This window comes from Dromaius novaehollandiae, chromosome 3 (genome assembly GCF_036370855.1).
Source record: "Dromaius novaehollandiae isolate bDroNov1 chromosome 3, bDroNov1.hap1, whole genome shotgun sequence".
Classification (NCBI taxonomy): Eukaryota; Metazoa; Chordata; class Aves; order Casuariiformes; family Dromaiidae; genus Dromaius; species Dromaius novaehollandiae.
In genome coordinates this window covers 116,868,789-116,886,110 of record NC_088100.1, presented here as the reverse complement: position 1 = coordinate 116,886,110, position 17,322 = coordinate 116,868,789, and the positions used below count along the sequence as shown (strand labels likewise).

The following is a 17,322-nucleotide window of genomic DNA, read 5'->3' as shown; positions in this document are numbered from 1 at the left end:
ATGATTCATTATTCTGTGAAGCCCATATCTCTGGTTAGGCACCTGGAGAACCGTGCCACTGCAGTGTGTTTGCACACAACAAAAATGTAACCAAAATATCAGGCTGAGTGAAACACTTTGCAGTGCTGGTATTTGCACACAGGAAATAGGCACCAATGGTTCAGTTCTCCACTACGCGTGCAACTTCTGTGGAAGATCTGTTTACTTGTCTGGGGAAGGTCATTCCTGAAAGAAACTAGCAATCCTTTGAATATATAGTATATTATGCAGTTTCTTCATACGGTGATTTACTTAGCCCCCATTCCAAAATTCAAAGTGCATTAAGTAATCCTGAGGCTTTCATTTCCAGGTTGCATTCTCAGATCTTTGTTTCAAGTTGCTGCAAAACCTGGTAGTTTTCAGTCTGATGCTTTTAAAGTTGCCTTGGTGCATTCCAGACTTGAAGCTCTTATTGTAAATAAAAAAACAGATGCCTGCGATTCTGGTTCCTGCAGTTATAGCACCTCTTGCTCAGTGCTTTCTAGTGTGATACTTGTTTTGTAAGGGGAAAGAATAAAGGAACTTTGAAACCCTCAAACCCTCTTTCCTTTCCTTCCTCCCCCTTTTCTTCTCTTGCTAACATACACTTGTGGGTAAAAGTAAAACTGTATGTAAACCAGGATCTTGTTCAGGTTTGTTTAGCAATGTAGTAACAGCAGCTGTAAGTACAGTTTTGCAGATAATTTCCAGCCAGAGGAAGCTTCATGAAAGTATTGGTTTGGTTTGTTTTTTTTAACTTAAGTGGGGGAAATGTTAGCAATATGAAAGCCAGTGTTTAGTCTCCATGTCACAGACAACAATGCTAATATTTTATTGACTGTGAAAGTATGTATATTAAAAATCAAGTTTCTTTTCTGTTTAGTGCTGTTGTCTGAAAAACTGATTCATTGCCCGGTGTGCAATAAGCCAATAATTAACACACTCAGGAGAGACATTTGCCTATTTATTTCAGAGCTGTGCAAGCCTGGGTGCTCGGTGGTTTCCCACAAATCAAGCACACCCCTCCAATTTTTCAAGTAGCATTTATACAAGCAAATTGCCAGATTTGCAATTTTCCCTTTTACACTGATTGGTTAGTGATTTCTTCATTCCCCAGGTCACACCCCTGTGTCTCAAGGTCCTGATGAGGGGAGATAGTAATTCCAGCAATTAACACTGCCCCAGCAGGGACAGTAGGTGTTATCTCCCAAGGTCCTGACGAGGGGGAGATAGTCCAGACCCCTTAATTAACATTGTTTCAGCAGTGAGAGGAGGCTTTGCTTCCCAAGGTCCTGGCGCCCAAGCAGGCCTTATTTCAAAGTCTTGACATCCTCCCTTTCGGAGTGTGGGGCACAGGAATGCAGACTGCTTGTAACTCCCTTATCTTTCCAGCCTGCACCAGCTCTGGGGCCCTTTCTTACTGAACTAGGAGTGCGGCCTAAGGCTTCAGCAAATTTAGCTACTCATGCTAAGCAAGTTTTATCTAAGTGGCTACCTCTAGACAGCTTCAGACTTAATGTTTCTTTTAGGGCTTTAGCAGTTCTAGGATGCCCTTGATTAAAGAATGCTTCTTTTTAGAAAAGAGAGATAGAAGTTATCCTAATCTACCTAGTTCAAACATTCTTTCTGAGCTTCCCAGGGTTGTCTTGTAAGAGTGCTTACAAATGTATGCCTGCAAATTAAACTTAGGGCCTTTACGGGGGACTTGTAATGTTATTGGGAATGCATACCTAGCAGTGGAAGCATGGGGAAGAGAGAGGGAAGAAGGTGAGGTTCATCTGCACCTCTGAAAATGTTTAGTTTGTAGGGAAATGTGTGCTTTTCAGCTCAGAAGAACTGGATTGAAAGTGGATAGGATTTTTGGTGATAAAATACAGGCTCCTTCTATAACCTGTTGAATGTGTTTTGGGCAGGAAACATGGTTCTCAGAAGCTTCCATTTTAAAGACTTCTTGTTTTGAAATGCTCTTTCCTCTTACAGTCTGCCCTGATTAGCTGCCTAAATGTAGGCTGGCATACAGATTTTGTGGAAATATGTAACAATGTCATTTCTACCCACTTTGTTTTTCTTCCTGCCTGTTTACTATTGCTGTAACTTTTATGCAAACGAAAAAATGTGCAAAGAACTGCATCCGTTTCAAAGTAAATGAGTCAGTTAAATTGGTATATTTTGCTTGTATAAAGTATGTTCTCCGAGAAAAGTGTCTGAGCCTTATTTGTTTTGTAAGTGAATCAGACTTCAGTCAACCAAGGATACAATTATCACAAATACCAATGCATTAGAAAATTATTTTTATATTTTTTTTATATATATATACACACACATATATATAAAAACAGATTGAACTAAAGGGTTAAAATAAATTCATTTCACTGTGTATGATCAGGGAGGGAATTTCTTTTTTAATTATGTTTGGGTTTTTCCTTTTTCCTTTTTTTTCTTATTCTTTTTTTTTTTTTTCCTTTCCACCTAGGTGGAGAATCATGAATTTCTTGTCAAGGCTTCTTTTGATCCTAACTTGACAGAATTAAGAGAGAAGATGAATGAACTGGAAGAAAACATGCAGTCCTTCTTAAAGAGCGCAGCCAAAGAACTAGGTAGGGTATGAACTACCATTGATTCTTACCTTCTTTGTAAAATGTTTTGACATCAACTAACGAAAACTACTATAGAGGAGTTAAGGGCTGTTTATCTTAGTTTGTAACTAGTTTTTGGGTGACTTTAATTGTCACAATTAGTACAGCCTATTGAAAACTGAGTGATCTTTGAGTTCCTGCTTGGCCTTTTTTTTTAAGGATGGCTTTACAGACTATTTCATAGGTTATCATACATATTTGCAAGATACCGTGGAATTTCTTTTCTAGAACTGTAACTCATCTAACTCTTGGTTAAATCCAACTTTATTTTACATCCTTTAAGGATGTACACGGAAACATTTTTGTCCTGTCCATTCTTTTGAATATCCATTCAGGCCATGCCAGTTTCCTGTGTGAAGTTCTTTGCAAAATGTAATGTGTAATTCTTGGAAGCAAAATGAGACATATAAAGGGTTTTACATAGTGTAATCAGTGTGCAGGGGTGTAATGAATTGGGCATTCAAAGAGCAATTTTAATTAAAATAAAACTTTTTATATTTTTAATGCAACTATGGCAAGGAAAACTGGCAACACCATAGTTATTTTAGGTTACACCTTTAAGGGCTTGCGTATTTTTCAGTCTTGTTTTTTTAGTTTAAACTAGATACCTGGATGAAAAAGAAGGAAAGACAAGATTGCGTAGGGATGGAATGAGAAATCTCACCTGCAGAAGTATATGTTGATAAAAGAATCACGAGGTTACATGTGCTGTGCTTATTGCATCAATATAGAATGTTCTTGTAATGTTCTCTGAACATTATTCTTGTTTCTGGGGGACATGTAGCAATACATTGAGGGTGTACTTGTTTTGAATACACAATTTGAGGGCATATCAAATTAAGAGTAAAGAATGAACCAGTAAACTTCTGTTAGGTCTGGGTATTTCTCATATGCATGCCAACCCCAAACAAGTATACTGAATAGCATAGCTAAGATATGCGGCGTACAAACTGGGGATTGTTGAGCAGACATGGCACAGACTACAGGCTCTTGGATGATGGTTTTCATCTTTTTTTCTTTCCCTGTTTTTTCATTTGAAAGGTTTGGAAGCTAGCAAAAGTATCAAACTGGAGTCAAATTCACAATTTGGACATCATTTTCGAATTACTTGCAAGGAAGAAAAAGTTCTCCGGAACAATTCAAAATACAGAATAATTGATACACAGAAGAATGGTGTGAAATTCACTAACAGGTATGAAGGGATATTGATAGCTTTTCAAGCCTGTTGTGAGAGAAACAGTCATTCCTTTCTTTGTAAATATCCCGATAGGCTATTTTTCCTACATCTTCAGTGGCTGAATTTTCGCCTTCTTTTTAATTAACTCACGTATTGAAATGTTGAGCACAACTGGCATGAGGGAGGAGTAGTCGTGCAGTTGTCTGTTACAAGCACACATTCATTCCCCGTTTACTTTGCCAACTGTTCAGCTATTCTTGTTCTTTTGACTTTGGCTAATTTCTCTGTTTTAGCTGCCTAATTGCATTCACTGTGACTGTTTATACAGACACGCTCACAAGCTGCAGTAGGAAGAAAGATATTTATGCTTATCACCAAGTGTGATGTGCAGCTGTTTTGTTGGTAGTCACCTTTTCTGTTCCAAACTATGCTTTAACTAATGCTGGTCCTATGCATTGGACTTTTGTTCTGTGTCTCTATAGCTTAGGCTATTTAAAAATTTCAGTCTGAAGGCTAATTGCCTTGATGTTTCAGTGCCTCCTTTTCCAGAGAACAATTCTGTCACAGGTCATCCATGCAAAAAACTATACTTTTTGTTGTCTTTTGAGTTCTTGTAGGGGGGTTTTGACAGGAGCATGGACTGCCTCAGTCATCAGATGGCTCGCTTTATATACGTCATTATTTTTAGACAAAGCAAACAAGGAAGTAAAAAGTTGCCTTTGCAGAAATAACGTAGAATCACGGCATAACTTAGGTTGAAAGGAACCTCTCAAGGTCAACTGATCCAACCCCTCACTCAAATCAGAGCCATCTGGGAAATTAGATCCATCTTCAAAGTTAGATGAAGTAGTTCAAGACTTTGGCCAGCTGCCCATCCTCTAAGGAGGAAGATTTCATGAGTGACAACTTTCTTTGGCAGATCTAATCAGAATGTCCTTTGTGATAGCTTGGATCTTCTGCATCTCCTTCTTTTGCTGTGCAGCTCCAGGAGGAGTCTAACTCTTCTCCTTAACTCCCTTTGATTAGGTAGTCTAAGGCAGCATTTGGATCCCCATTTAGCCTCTCTTCTCCAGGGTGAATAAACCCAGGTGTCTCTGCTTGTTCTTGTATTCTGTGTGCTCCAGCCCCGAATCATTGTGGTGGCTGTCTGCTGGACTTGCTCCAGGTTCAGTGCCTCTTAAACTGGGGAGCCTGAAACTGGACACAGTACTGCAGATGTGGTCTCACAAGTGCTAAGTAGTGGAGAAGGATCACTTCCCTCGACCCGCTGACTACACTTTTGCTAATACAGCCAATATGCGATTGACCATCTTTGCTGCAAGGGTCTCGCTGATGGCTTGTGTTTAGCTTCTTGTCCACCAGGACTCCCAACTCCATTTCTGCAAAGCTGCCATTTGGACACCACTCTGTGCTGTTGCCTGGGGCTGTTTCATCCCAGCTGCAGGACTTTGCATCTGACTTCGCTGAAATTTCTTTCAGCCTGTTTCTCCAGACTATTGAGATCCTGCTGTATGACAGCCCTGCCCTGCAGCATATTGACTGCTTCCCAGAATGTGGTTTTGTTCACAAGCTCACTGACTGTGCATTTGAGAGTGCATTCTGTCCCATCACCCAAGTTGTTCATGAAGGTGTGAATAGTATCGGCCCCGGTATGTACCCCGAGAAATGCTGCTAGTGACCAGCAACCAGCTGGATTTTGTATGGCAAACCACTACTCTTTCTAGCCCTGCAGTCCGGCTGAACAAGCTGAAATCCACTGTTGTGAAATGAAGTTGTTACTCTGCTGCTTGTGTTCCTCACTTCCCTCAGGTTTTTAAACTCTTTCCATCTCATGGTCACTGCAGCTAAGGTTGCCACCAATCTTCAGACCCCTGACAAGTTCCTCCTTGTTTGTGAGTAGCAGGTCCAGAAGAAAACCAGTCTTTAAATGTGCTGCATGTAATGTACACGTGTGCTGAAATGTGCTGTGTGTAATATACCAAAGAGTTGAAATAGCAGAGTTTAATACATCATACAGTCTGTTTCAGGCAAAGAAACAGTGCTACTGTCACTTCAGGTGTAACAGCTCCTGCTGGAGTTAGCATTGGAGAAGTGAGTTTATCAAGAGAGGTCTTGATTGACGTACTTGTATGAGGAGCACTACATACAGGGCAAGGTTGATTTCGAGCTAGTGCTGTTATTATTAGTGACTGTAATCTTGTTAACCACTCACTTTTGAAAGTAATAAATTCTTTGCATTCGAAAGGAAAGCAAATGTTTGTATGTTTTAAGAAAACCAATATGTTGGAATATTTCACACAAATTTTCTTAAATGAACAAAACCCTTAATTGCCTTTTATTTTAACATTTATTCAGAGGATGTTTTTCAAAACATCCCTGAAATTTAAAACAACTCTATTTTCTTCTAAATATGTTGTGAATCTAACTGTAATGATGGATGTAGGCTTTACCGTAACTGAGAAGGTGGTACTTAAATCCTCTAATATAAGTGTTGTCTGTTCCTTTCCGAAGGAAAAAGCCCATGGATCCCTAACAAGACAGAGTTTTCTTAGCTTTTAGTTGATATAGATGATTCTGTAGACAGTACTAAAAGCACAAGGCTGATTTCTGTAGTGTGGATGTGCTATTTGTGTGTGTTTCATAGTCAGTCCTACTGCTTCTGCTCTGAAAAGTGAGGTGAGTAGCTTGAGAAGATTAAATACTTGTTTAAATATCCTCCTGATTTCAGTTTACCTTTGTTTTTGAAGATTAGAACCTATTCTTAGTGATGATAGTTCACTGAGGCTTTTACTGAATGAAAGAAGTCAAATGCCTTCAGCTCTGATGAGAATCTGTTATAGGATTCTGGGCTAATTGCTCAGTTGCTCAGTGGCAAGTTTTCCTCTGCCAGCTCTATCATGTGCCACATTTTGTTGCAGGATTGCGAGAAATGCTTTAGTTGAGAGCATCATATAGCATGTACATAACAAATAAATATACTGTAATACTTCAAGAGTGGTTCTATTCAAAGATGCTAGAATTGCTGTTTTGGCCCTCGTGGATGATATTCACTTTGGAATTAATCTTGCCTGATATCCTAGCTTGGATGACTTTTAGATTAGCTGCCTAGTGGTTCTTGGGTTGAACTCTCCTATTAAAACGATTGCGGATGACTGGATCTGACTCATGGGTGAGGAGGCCAAAAGTTATACTCTGTAGCAATGAAGACTGAGAGAACATCGCAGCTTCTAAATATTGTGGTTTTGTTCACAGCAAACTAAGCTCCGTCAATGAAGAATATATAAAGAACAGAGAAGAGTATGAAGAGGCTCAGGATGCAATTGTTAAGGAAATCATTAACATTGCTTCAGGTGAATATGGCAGTATTGCTCTATATTGCCATCTGGACTGCTAGGAGGACTTGCAGTTTTTTTGCAGTTCCTAACCTTCCCCAGAGAATTAGTGTAAAAATGATTGCTAGCATTTAAACAGTTGTTGAAAGTTTGAAATATGTTGCTGTCTTCTATGGTCAGACCTTTTCCTGGTGTTGCTACAAGTACACAGTGATGCTATTAAGCTAAGGACAAATGCATTAAAGATAGGAAAATAGTCTTTAATCTGAAGTATTAATATATTTGAATGTATTAAGTTACAGTGGAAATCTTAATGAGCTTTATGAGCTGCTGTCATGATAAGGAATTTGCTTGATGATAAGTATTTTGCCAAATCAGTAGCTCATTAGATCTTTCATTTTCCTATCTTGGTAATTTTTCAGGTGGTGTTTTTGTGTGTAATATACTAAGGTTTGTAAAGTTATATAGAAAGCTAATTGGTTCTTACTTAGCAGGATTAGCTACCGTATGTCATCTCTAAGTACCTGGTATGTTTCAAAATAAGTCTGCTGCTGCTGCTAAAAGCTTCTGTTGTGTGCATTCATAGACTTAGAAGTGTACGCGTGTACTTAAAAAGCATTTTTCTTCCTCACCCCTGGAGGCAATTTAATGGACTAGAGACTGGATCATGTGTGTAATTCTTAAATGGAAGTGACTTAGTCATCTTGCTGAGCTATACCTAACTAATTCAAGAGATGATGTCAGAACAGTAGGCATACTTTATACAGTGAGGACTGACTTTCTGCAGATCACTAGTCACCTCTTAACACATGCATCCCATTTGCAGCTGTCAGATGCTTTGCCTCTATAGACTCCTGTTCCTTGTCCCTTTCATGTTTTAAAAACAAACAAACAAAAAAAACCGCAAAAAAACAAACCAAAAGAAAACAGTACTGCAAAAAGACTGGATAGCCCAGGATGTTCCTGATATCACAGGAACTGCATCTTACCAAACTCTCCGTAACATCATTGACACAAACGTAAATAGTTGCACAGTGCTGTCTCAATTGCCTTTGCTTTCATGCATATCAAAATTCATTGTATTATGGGGAAGGAAGTGTATTTGCTTTCCCATACTGAAATAAACACTTTATTTATGTCTAGTGTTAATGCGAAACAAGCAACATGGCCTCACCTTTTTCTTTTTCCTAGTCTGAGGTGCAATCTCTTTTGTAGTCAAAGCATGGAAAGTTTGGAGTTGCATCTTACAGACACTCACAGGTGATGACTGCTGACTTGAACAAAACTGAGTTTTAAGGCAGATGAATTAATTTTGCGGGTTGAGTATAGGCTTTAATTTATTTCTTCAGCAAGAACAAAAAATCTTTAACTATGTTGAATTTGTATTTCTCTAAACAAAAATAGGTTATGCAGAGCCAATACAGACAATGAATGATGTGATAGCTCAATTAGATGCAATTGTCAGTTTTGCTCACGTGTCAAATGGAGCACCAGTTCCATATGTCCGTCCTGTCATTCTGGAAAAGGGACGAGGAAGAATTGTGCTGAAAGGTTCCAGGCATCCTTGCATCGAAGTGCAAGATGATGTAGCCTTCATCCCCAATGACATTATGTTTGAGAAGGGCAAGCAGCTGTTCCACATTATTACTGGTAAATGTTTGTGTTATTTTCTTCACTTGTTGTTTAGGTTCTAAATATCTTAAGTATTTCCAATAATGATGTCCTTTTCTAAAAGGAAAAGGGGGGAAAAAAACCCAGTCAAAACAATTCTCTAATCAACAAAGGGTGAGCAGCTACTAAGTTATTCACGTGTCTGTTTTTGGGATAATGTTTAGCCCTGGGGAAAAAAAAGGGAAGGCATTTGTAAATTATTGTTATTTATTGCATTTAAAAAGAAAAGCTATGATGTTCTTGTCGAATGTTTCATTTGATATTGTATGTTGTGTATGCTTATGCACATATGTCTATATTTCCCACCTATCAAATTGCTAGTCCTGGAATTAGTTGTTACAGCTGTAGTTGTAGTACACTGTTTGGAGAAGGTGATCGCTAATTTAAAAATAGTAATTTGGGAAGAAGAGAAAAGCTGCTTGTTAGGATACTAGGAACAAGAAATTATTCCTTTCTTAATGTATGTAGTTTTTGCTTTTCTGAATGTCACTCAATGAGCCAGGCAACCTCAGGAGTTACAGAATCTGAACCTACTTAAGTGCTTTGGAAAATTCCTCTAGGCATCAATTGTATTGTAGCCATGTAGGCACCTTTTGCAGGTAAGATTTTAAACAGTCAGTTCATTAGAGTTAATGTTTTCTTCATTTAGCTTTAAAGCGAATTTTAAATGCAAAACATGTTTTAATGAATGTTCCCTCCCTCCTCTCCCCCCCCCCCCCCCATTCTCTGGTGCAATTAAGATAATTTTACTACACAGGAAAACATTTTTAGTGTTTATATGTTTAATTGAATTTTAATTTCCATCCAGATGTCCTTGAGACACATTCTGAGTAGGAAAGATCTTAAATTAGAGAATGATTAATGAACCACTTCTAACATAACTAAAAACAAAAACTAAGAATCTGAATAAATGCATGGTAAGATGCATAATACAACAAACTTGGTATTTTTTATGGTTAGCAAAAGCCTAAAATTAGTTTTAATGAACAGCTTTTAGGAAAATACTTTTTTTGTTTGTACTTCAGTTAAAATTAAGTAATTAGTGTCTTTGTGTTTTTGCTGATTCAGAATCCCTTTAGATTGTAATTTAAATCATCTGCTAGCTTACCCTGTCTGTAACTAAGATACTTAATTTTTACAGACAAACTGTAGTTGTTGAGATGAAAGCAAATTCTTATCATTCTTAAACAGTGATACTGATGACTTTTAAATGAAAGCTTATTAGTTTTAGGTATGAACATGTTTCTCAGATGACTGCTTATACTTTTGAGAAGTCGCAAAACTTACGAAGCTCCTCATACCCCCTTTGTTTTGCAAAAGCATTCAGTAATATGTACAAGCAAGCCATTGTGGTAGCAGAGCTACTTGTTGCACCTGTTAGGCAAGTTTGCTACCCTTTCCTGGCAAAAGAATGAGAAGTTTAAATGTTGTTTTAATTTAGAACCTGTTCTTCTTTAAAATGGACTTCTAATGTTAAAAGATGGTGTTTTGAATTCCTTTGAAAATTTTCTTCTTTAGGCCCTAACATGGGGGGTAAGTCAACATACATCCGACAGACCGGGGTGATAGTTCTTATGGCCCAAATTGGGTGTTTTGTACCATGCGACTCTGCAGAAATAACCATTGTGGATTGTATCCTGGCTCGGGTAGGAGCTGGAGACAGTCAGCTGAAAGGCGTGTCTACTTTCATGGCTGAAATGTTAGAAACTGCATCAATCCTTAGGTAAGCCCTGTGTTTATTTGATTTTATTGATTTGGGTTGATGGGAAGGGACATGTTCTAAATGTGATGCAACATAAGATTTTTCTCTTATGTAGAGCTGACTAAGAGTTACGACTCAAAATGGAGGATCTCAAGTCCTTTTCAGGAGGATCATAAGTTCTTGAAGTAGCCACCTGTTTATTTCAGTGATTATATAGAGCTGTTACCAGGAGGCCAAAGTCTAGACGGGCCAAAGAAGCTCTAACTTGGAATAATTTTTGTGATTCTTTGTGTGCACTTTATTCATATGTTGTTATGTAAATAGAAAGTGTGTGCCTGGTATCTCTTTTATGCCATGTGTTTACAACATAACTTGCATTACTTGAATATCCAGAGTTCATGCTGTTCTCAAACTTTATAAAATGCTTTTCTGTTTTTAGGACTGCATCTGAAAACTCCCTGATAATCATTGATGAGTTGGGAAGAGGAACTTCTACCTATGATGGCTTTGGCTTAGCATGGGCTATTTCAGAGTACATTGCTACCAAAATTTGTGCTTTCTGTATGTTTGCTACACATTTTCATGAACTGACAGCCCTTGCTGACCAAGTGCCCACAGTTAATAACTTACATGTTACTGCTCTGACCACTGATGACACACTGACGATGCTTTACCGTGTCAAGGAAGGTGAGACTTTGTAAATTGTGAACAGGGTAAACTCTACTGCACCCTGAGACAGGTAGGAGGAAATCTTAAGGGAAAAGAACATGAAAATATATTTCATATGCAGTACTGCAGCTTAGTTTTTATCTGAATGCAATGGACATGCTCTTCTGTATGGATAGAGAACTTGTATGGCAGGTTACTTACTTTCTTTTTTTAGAACAGAAATATTCCAAATGTCATTATTTCCTCTTTTCCTCTATCAGCTATCTTTACCTGCTGCTTTGTTTTTGCTTTAGAAGAAGCGTATTTTTGATAAATCATAGAGAAAAGATTTATCACCTTATTTAAACTGTTTTTTAAAAGAAATGAGTGCAAATTACATGTACTGACAGTTTTTAATAGTTAATGGATATTTCACTACAAAGAGGCTTGATCACTGAAGATGTTACCTCCTTATGCAATTGTTTGATCTAGAAAAGAAATAAGTTTAATTTTTAGGAAATGGCATCATAGTAAAACAACAAGTAGCTTTCTATTTTGTGAGTGTCAGAAGATGCAGATGTATTTTATTGGAATCCTTTTGTGGATCCAGTGATTCCCTTTGGTATTGAATTACACAATTTTTAAACCAACATAAGTTTCATCTGTTAACTGCAGTAGGTGATTCTTCCTGCTTCCCCCTGTTCCTAGTCATTTGTTCTTGCTCCTTTCAGCAGAAGCCTATATTTATGCCAGATAAAGTGGGGCTGCGTAACTGTGTCTTGAAAGGTTTGGTAGTGTATGGGATTCTAATTTAGTTGTAAACGCTACAGTGATTGTGATATTGCTGTAAGAGCATTTCAGTCAGGTCTCCTGCCTGTAGTCTGATGTTGATTTTAAAATGTGTGCAGAGTACTATTACACTGTATTTCCACTTAAGGCCCCCCCTCCCCCCCCCCAGTTGCACAATGAAGGAGTGGGTTAGATGACATTCAGATGGGAACAATGTTGTTGTAGAACACTGTGGCTATACTGGATCAGAGCAACAAATTCACCTTGTGGAATAATTTTGTCTCAAATAAGTAATAACTATTTGAGGATTCAGGCTATAAATCTTTTCTAAGATAATTATTCAGTATCATCCATTCTTATGAAGGCTAAGGAGCTGGTCCTTGTCTTGTATCTTAAATCCTGAAAACTGATTGTTTATATCCTGTTGATTTAAGATTTACTCTTATAGGTGTAACTGTGAAAATGTATTCCTTGATAAAAAACTGTTCTGTCATTTTGACATAATACCAAATAATTGCTTTCCTTTGCCTAGTTCATCATAACAGCTCTGCTTTTCATGATTGCTGCATATTCAGTATGTGTTTTCTTGCAACTCTCCAGTATCTCCTGATTTCTTTAGCTGATTTAGGACTTTTCAGTTCATTCCTTCTGATATGTATGATTCTGAAATTTGTCTGATGTGCTGTCCAAATATTACATATTTCTGTTGTGCTTTTAAGGATAAAGGATAAGGATTCTTGTAATCTTCACAGGCTATCACCTTACTATTAACTTTCTGTAGGTAATTGTTAAATCTGTTTTATTGTGTGCTGTTGTAAGCATCATTCAAATGGCACCATACTATTTCCTTCTATGACACTGCTAATTGACTGTTTTTTATTCTCTCATTTCTTCTGGTTTTGAATCCATGAACTGACTTCATTTCTTACCCTTTGAGTACTGTTAGAACTGCTTCTAATTTTATATTCACCCATGACTATGGTCTTGCAATTATCCTTCTGGTATCCTTCTTTCCTGTGAAGCTAGGAGACTGCTCTGAACACAGGGAATCAAAGCGTGGCCAGAAGTACTGCTCTCTGCTAGCTTTACTTTGAATCTGCTTGGAATTGATCAGAGAACCTTCAGCAGCCTCAGTCTTATTTCTCCTCGTGTAGTGTCCTTGTCTTATTTTGAGAGCTTTTTTCCTTAAAAATGACTTCTGCTCTCCTTTCTGTTCCAGCACTTTTGCTGGGCAACATCCAGACTCTGTTTCTGAGCTCCAAGTCAGCGGCCCTGGTGACCAGCCTGTTCCAGTAGAGAGGCAGCGTCTATGGCTCTTGTAGTTTGCAGCTCCCATCTTTTGCATTGGATGCTGAGCCCATTCCACCAAGGGGGAAGCTTCAAAGCCCTCTGAATGCCTGGCTCAAGTCGGAGCTTAAAACAGGCACTTAGTGTGCATGGAACCGAAGAGTATAGCCGTAAACTGCCACAAGCATACATTTAAACCATGAGTGTTTTCAATGCAGTAAGAGCCGGGAGGTAGTCAGTATCTCCAGACAAGCCTTTCTTTTTATCTTTGTTTAGGTGCCTAATTTTGAGTACTTAAATTTTTTAAAAAAAAAAGTAGAGTAAATCTAAACCTTCTCCCTTCTAATGCCTGGATCTTTTATAATAGCAACTTTTAAGATTAATAATAATACTTCTCAAATAGTTGTGTGAATTCTCTCTTTTCAGTTCCCTCCCTCCCCCCCCCCTTTTTTTTTTAAACTGTATCAATCTGCCCATTCTGGTCCTTGCTGAAAACTCTAGAAAGCCAGGCTTCATATTCTTCGGTCAGTTTTGCTGTTTTTAGTCATATGCATCTTTTCTTTGTACATACAATGTCTTTTCATCTGACCCATTTTCTTGGCAGTGCTATTGAGTATAGAGACACCATAGTTTGTATCTATTGACTTAAATCTCTGTCAGGTGAAATACAATATTATGAAAGCTTCACCTTAAAATACTTGATCTCAGATCGGTTGTCTTTCATACAAGTTTTTAGATTTAGTGTTGTTGTGTGTCTTTCCTTTCTGAAGAGATTTTATATATATATATATATGTATGTATTATTAAAGCACGCATGTAAATAGAGGTGGCTCGAATACAGCTGTTTTGAAACAAACAAAAAGATTTCATACCATTTGAAATGTATAACTAAATCTTAACTGCATGAGGGTGAAGAACTTTCTATTTAGCTACCAATGTATTCAGAATAAGCCTCCAAATTCATTCATGTTTTTGAGAACTTGCCTGTTGCGCAATGAACACAGTGTGACAGCTTTTGTACAGTATTTTCATTCCTTTCTTCATGCTTTGAGTGTGACAGAATCAGTGGAAGAGAGGGGGACAGAATATTTCTTTTCCGGGCCTCTTTTCAAGATTCTCTCAACAGAGACCTGGGTTAACTTCGTTTTAATACAAAATCAAGAAAACTAATTTCTTTTTTTAAAAAGTAATTTCCTTTAACAAACCAGAGAGATTACAATGTTAACAAAATAAAAAAATATCTAATGCTAAATTGTTTCCTTTGCCTACGTTATGGTTATTCAGTATTTAAAAGATGATTAGTTCAAGTATCATTTTAAATGTATAATACAGCCAATTTCAATTCTTGCTGGAGACTGGAATTAAGAGGATGTAGTAATATTTGAGGGTGGCCTTTCAGAGGGATAGCAGTATAAAGGAATGGGGTGGACATACTGTATCAGAGGGCTTCTGATATGGAAGTGAAAATAATTTTATGTAACTGTATAATCGACGTATTTTGAGCAGTTGTGAGAATCTTCTTTCTTAACCAAATGTTGTAAATAGTATATGAATTGAAGTAAATACAAAGTTAAAGTTGAAAGGTTTTGACATAATTAAAACTCCTAGAGACTTAGGGAGCTATGTAGTACGGATACAAATTCAGAGGACTGAGTGTGTGTGTTTGGTGCGAGTCATTGGTACTGAAGTACTTTAATAAAAAACATTATTCAATTTCACTCATTCTCATCTGCCTGAAGAATTTTCCATTTCTTTGTGAAGTGTTTTTGGAGCTCTACAATTACTGCTCCACGAGAGCTTAATTAAATATAACACAGACTAAAGAATGTGCTCTCACGTGTAGTCTGAAAGGCAAATCATAAAATATCAGGAGAACCCAACCATATTATACACTCAGTTCTTCAGAACAGAGAATTACTGCAAGTTTGTTCATATAATCTTTGTTAACCTCTGTATAATCTTACTACGTCTTGAGAATTCTTTACAGATTGTTTTTCTTTCTCTACCCCCCAGGTGTTTGTGACCAGAGTTTTGGAATACATGTAGCAGAGTTGGCAGCTTTTCCAAAACATGTAATAGAGAGTGCAAGAGAGAAGGCATTGGAGCTAGAGGAGTTTCAAAACATTGGCAAATCCAAGGAATCTGAAGGAGAACCACCAGCCAAGAAACCTTACAGAGAAAGAGAGGTTTGCTAACCAAAAAGTTTTTTTTGTTTGTTTAGCTGGAATAGCCCAAGCAAAATGTTTTTAGGATTCAGATTCCTCCAAAGCTTGATGATAAAAACTGTAACCTCATTTTCCCCTAATGAAATGGTTTAGTTATGAAGCTCATGAGGAGCTGAAGACACGTTCAAGGATATAGTGGGTTTTGGTTTGGACTCGTTTCAAGTTGACATAAGGAAGAATTTCATCTAAAAACTTAAACATTCATGAGAATTAAATCTATTTTTTTTTCTTAAAGAATAGTAATCAGCAGTTAGTATGATTGGTAAGAGCTGAAGGCATATAAGGGACCGTATCTCCAGCTGTCCCTTAGGTTTTTCTGTATGCCATGAACCAAAGCGAGAATTTTGTGTTCTTCTCTTTTGTTGGCTATTTAGTGTGTGTACTATATTTCATGGGACTTCTTAAGTGTAGTTTTGTGTTAATTGTTGTTTAGATTATTCTTGGCTCTGCAGGTAGGCTGCATCTGTTCTTGGTCCTTGTTTTGAGGTCCCATTAGCACTAATTTCTTGAAGCTCAATGTGCATCTGTTCAGATTTGTTAACATTAGAAAAAAGCTGAGTGCACAGCTTTCGTCTTTGCGCCCTTCTCTGTCCCTCCGGTACTAAGATGTCTCACCAGCTGATCATATTGAAGAGCCTGGCAATTTGGACTCAGGAATGTCTGATTTGCAGATGTCAAAGTTCTTCCTGTTTAACACACAGTATGTGAGAATTTGAGCTTGGTTCTCTCTATTCAACCGTGGAGGAAAAAGTTCTTGGTTTTGCACACCTCAGCATAGATCTGAATGTGTCTGCATTGCAGACTACACAGTCACGTAAAGCCATATGAGAGGGTTTTGTTTTGTTTTGTTTTGTTTTTGAATTTTTGAATGAACTTTCTTTCCTCTTCTCTTCATTTTCTCTTAAAAGAAGCTTCATTAATAGGTAGAGTAAAGGAAAGCAATAGCCAGTGGGAAGCTTTCTCAGAATAGCCTGCATCATTATCCCCTTCCTCGATCAAGAATCCTCGCAGTGTCATCCACTGCAGCCTCCTAGGAAATCCACATGCTCTCTTTAGGCTTGTGTTGATTTTTGCCAGTAGTAAGGTCCTCCTTACCTTTATGCATGCCCATAAATCTGTTTACGGATCTGAGTTCTGCATCCTGGCAGTCAGCCTGAAACTTCTCAGCTTTGTAACTCATTAATCTTTTCCTGTATATCAGTTGCAACCTTGGTAATGCTCCAGTATGTGGAAGCCTTGAAATGTGTTAGTCCATATCCAGAGCAATTTCTGTGTTTAAGAAAAATTTGCTCTAGATAGAGGTAGTTATTTAATTTCACTTGTAGAGGTCCACCATGTTCATTCTTGGCTGAGTGGGTGGATCTGATGCATGTTGTGGATGAACAGATCTCTGATTTTCCCTTCCCTTTGGTATCAAGAGGAGGGAAAGCAAGCATTTGGGGGAGTTTTGCTGTGAAAGCTGTGAATAAGCAGTATGCAAAACTGCAAAAAACATCAGTTACTGGTAGTAGTGGTCTAAATTCACACCACTTCTTAAATGTGTTTCGATGACAATACTGTTGCTATAGCTTTGTCCCAGAGTTGAGGAAGGGAGGGACACAAGGACTTGCAAACAGCCCTGAAGTCTGCAGGTGTAGAGGGGCATACGTGCAGCTCCCCACCGTGACCTAGTGAAACGCTCCCTCAGTGCATTCATGTGCATCACCAGCGTGTGGGTGTCTGTTTTCTGCTTTGATCGTGTTCAGTCTGCTTTTGTTGTGGCCTGTCAAAAATGGTAGTCTCTCAGTAATGATGGTGATCTAAAGTTATGAGAGAGGAAGGTAGTATTGTTATAACT

General features: G+C 37.9%; 1 protein-coding gene across 2 annotated transcripts in view; it reads left to right on the top strand.

The window, feature by feature from the left end:
• Nucleotides 1-17,322, top strand: part of MSH2 (mutS homolog 2) — a 56,339-nt gene that overhangs the window by 36,368 nt on the left and 2,649 nt on the right. For both annotated transcript variants that reach the window (XM_026094630.2, XM_064509907.1), the window contains exons 9-15: nucleotides 2,492-2,615; nucleotides 3,696-3,846; nucleotides 7,084-7,181; nucleotides 8,568-8,813; nucleotides 10,353-10,557; nucleotides 10,976-11,223; nucleotides 15,274-15,446. In XM_026094630.2, coding sequence (XP_025950415.1) covers nucleotides 2,492-2,615; nucleotides 3,696-3,846; nucleotides 7,084-7,181; nucleotides 8,568-8,813; nucleotides 10,353-10,557; nucleotides 10,976-11,223; nucleotides 15,274-15,446 — 1,245 coding nt within the window. The remainder of the gene's footprint in view (nucleotides 1-2,491; nucleotides 2,616-3,695; nucleotides 3,847-7,083; nucleotides 7,182-8,567; nucleotides 8,814-10,352; nucleotides 10,558-10,975; nucleotides 11,224-15,273; nucleotides 15,447-17,322) is intronic.